Source organism: Oratosquilla oratoria, chromosome 2 (genome assembly GCF_046742065.1).
Source record: "Oratosquilla oratoria isolate Oo_2021 chromosome 2, ASM4674206v1, whole genome shotgun sequence".
Taxonomy (NCBI): domain Eukaryota; kingdom Metazoa; phylum Arthropoda; class Malacostraca; order Stomatopoda; family Squillidae; genus Oratosquilla; species Oratosquilla oratoria.
The window spans coordinates 51,005,274-51,008,225 of NC_134778.1; the positions used below are offsets into that span (position 1 = coordinate 51,005,274).

The following is a 2,952-nucleotide window of genomic DNA, read 5'->3' on the forward strand; positions in this document are numbered from 1 at the left end:
GTTTCGGTCAATCGAGTCACGGTTTGCCCATAGTTAAATCCCAAGATGAATATAACCGTCCAGTATATTTGCCGGACTTGGCAGTTGCGTCACCAGAATTACATGGCAAAATAATTTTTACACTATTTTCAGACACAGGCATCAAAAGATTTTAACTAATCTGATTTTATCTATTTACCAACATATTTTTCACTCGCTTTGCAAACGAATCACCAGCTAAATTTATTCTATTTAACCTTTATTTTGTTAGCAAACGTTCCTAAAACCCTGGTTATTCAGTTGCAAAGGAGTCTTGTACTTTAAAAGGAGTTAACTATAACGCTTTTTGCTCATAGAGAGTGAAGTAAATACAACATCCATACGGTTTCATTATTTTGTATGTATTTTTTCTCTTGTACATTTATTTTATTTGTATGCAAGTCCAAGCTGTACTGGTGAATTATAATGTAAAATATTTTATTTGTATAACACACGCAACTAGTATGTGCGCATTTAAACCGTGTGATCATTCTGACCGATATATGGGCAGAATACTCTTGTTATCACCAGGATATGCCAAACAACGCAGTCGCGAGATTCTTTACCACTTCCTGTCTCTCGTGGCACTCGCTTCCGGCAAGACATTCAAGCGCTCAACTAGTGCTCAAACTAGCCAAGTTGCCAGTACCTGTCTCGAAGTGCATAGCGAAAGAGGTAGCTTCAGCCTCCTCTTCCTCACATTGTGCAGATTCTGACTTATGTCAGATTCAAGTTAGCTACTATAAATAGTCCGCACTTACCACTGATATTTGCTTTTTCCCTATTCCGTCTCTCAAAGATATTTCTTTGATTGTCTAATGCAGGGGCGGGCAACCTTTTCAGAGTGAGGGCCAGATGAAACTTTTGGAAGGAGGCCGCGGGCCGGATTGAAAAACGAAATCCCCAGAAATACAATATTTTGTACAATGCACTGAATACGATGAATACATTATACAAGAATTGCATTGAACACCCTACAAATCAATGAGGCTGCTGGTGCTGTTTGCCATGAAGAAATATTCCCATGTGTGGCTTGATGGTTGAGATAGACAACAGAAGAATGTCATTGAGGTGGCGGTCTGAGAGTTGGGAGCGAGGGTGAGACCTCGTGTACTTCATATTGGAGAAGAGCTGTTCGCAACAGTAGGTGCTGCCGAACATGGCCACAATGCATTGAACATGCGTAATGTATTTTTGAAAATTGTTAAAAGGGAGGACGATGTCGCGGAAGAAGGACAACGGAGAAGAGGTGCGGAACTTCGCCATCATTTCATCGTTGCACTGCAGCTCCACCAACTCCATCTGCAGGGAGGCAGGGTCGTCTTCCACGGGGAAGTCAAAGGGAGTAGTGAAAAGCTTGAAGTCCGTAGCCAGCACCCTGACTCCTGCAAAACGGGAAGAAAATTCCTCACGCAGAGAGGTGACGACACTAACGCAAGTATCCAGGTCCACGTCGTGAGGTGCACAAGCAGCAAGGCTAAGAAAATGCACAAACTGACCAGAAGCCAACTGAGCCTCCCACAAGTGCAGCTTAACCTCGAATGCAGTGATGTGCGCGTACATGTCTGTCACGAGAATATCTTTGCCTTGCAGCATCATGCTGAGGGTGTTCAGGTGCGCCGTGATGTCCGTGAGCAGGCCCAGGCGAGCTAGTCACCGCGGATCAGAGAATTGATCAGTGTGGGGAAGGTTCTTCTGATGTAGGAATGTGGCAATATCCTGCTGTAGGTCGCACAAACGAGACAGCATGGCCCAACGACTCAGCCAACGTACCTCACAGAAGTAGAGCAGGTCGTTGTAGTGCACGTTCACCTCGTCCATCAGTACTTGGAACTGACGGTGGTTAAGGCTGCGGGAGAGGATGGAGTTGACGACCTTCACCACGACAGACATAACATCAACGAGGTTGGCAGACTTGGCGCACAGGGACTCTTGGTGGATGATGCAGTGCATCATGTTAATGGCCTGATCGTATCCGACGGCTTCATAGTGGCGCACTAGCAACGAAGCGGTGCCCTTCTTTTCCCCAACCATCGCCGTGGCACCGTTGGTCGTCACGCACACACGACGGGAGAGGTCCAGGGAGTGCTGACAAACACACTGAAGCACGGCGTCGCAGATGTCTTCTCCAGTGGTGGTGCCGCGCAGCGGGACAAGCTGGAGGAATTCCTCACACACCTGGAGGTCAGCGATGACACCGCGGATGAAAACGGCCAGCTGGGCCGTGTTCTTTGTGTCGGTGCTCTCATCCAGAGCGAGGGAAAAAGCGACGAAGTTCAAGCTGCGTATTTTGAGTGAGTCGTTCACGTTGTCCGACATATCCTCGATGCGACGACGAACGGTGCGGGACGAAAGGCTCACGCTCTCAAAGGTAGAACGCTGCTCTGGACAGACGGAGTCTGCTACAACGAAGAGGCATTCCTTGATGAAGTCCCCCATCCACAAATGGCTTCATTCGGCGAGAAAGGATGCGGGAGACTTCATAACTGGTGCGCGTCACCTTTTCAGCCTCAGCATTCTGCTTGCGGAAGAGCGAAGTTTGTTTCTGCAGGTTGCCTGATAGTCTAATGATGGCGTCCTTCCTCTCGACGGTAGACATCGACGCAAAGTTTGACGATCGGTGCTCTGCCTCCCAGTGGCGGCGCACGTTATACTCTTTTAGGACAGCCACAGTCTTCAAGCATATGAGGCTCTGGGGCTGTCCAAAGTGCTTGATGAAGAAGTACTTCTCCCACTCAGGGTTAAAGGTCCGATGCTCTAGATCCACTTTCCTCTTCTTAACACGCTGGGTCGCAGACATGATGAGATGAAAAGGAAGAAAATGAGATATATCAACAATGAATAAGCGAAATAATGGTATATTGATTGTAAATGTACGTCATCTAATTTAAATGTAATTGATTAGTAGCTACATAATTTTAGTAGTTGTATTTG

The 2,952-nt window shown here is 46.9% G+C and overlaps 2 protein-coding genes across 2 annotated transcripts; both read right to left on the reverse strand.

Annotated features, from left to right (window-relative positions):
• Positions 1–999: 999 nt before the first annotated feature.
• Positions 1,000–1,617, reverse strand: LOC143035874 (general transcription factor II-I repeat domain-containing protein 2-like). The gene has a single exon (XM_076202982.1). The coding sequence runs from the start codon at positions 1,615–1,617 to the stop codon at positions 1,000–1,002; it is 618 nt and encodes a 205-aa protein (XP_076059097.1).
• Positions 1,618–1,671: 54 nt separating this feature from the next.
• Positions 1,672–2,337, reverse strand: LOC143035879 (general transcription factor II-I repeat domain-containing protein 2-like). The gene has a single exon (XM_076202996.1). It carries the CDS (start codon positions 2,335–2,337, stop codon positions 1,672–1,674), a length of 666 nt encoding a protein of 221 aa, XP_076059111.1.
• Positions 2,338–2,952: the final 615 nt, after the last annotated feature.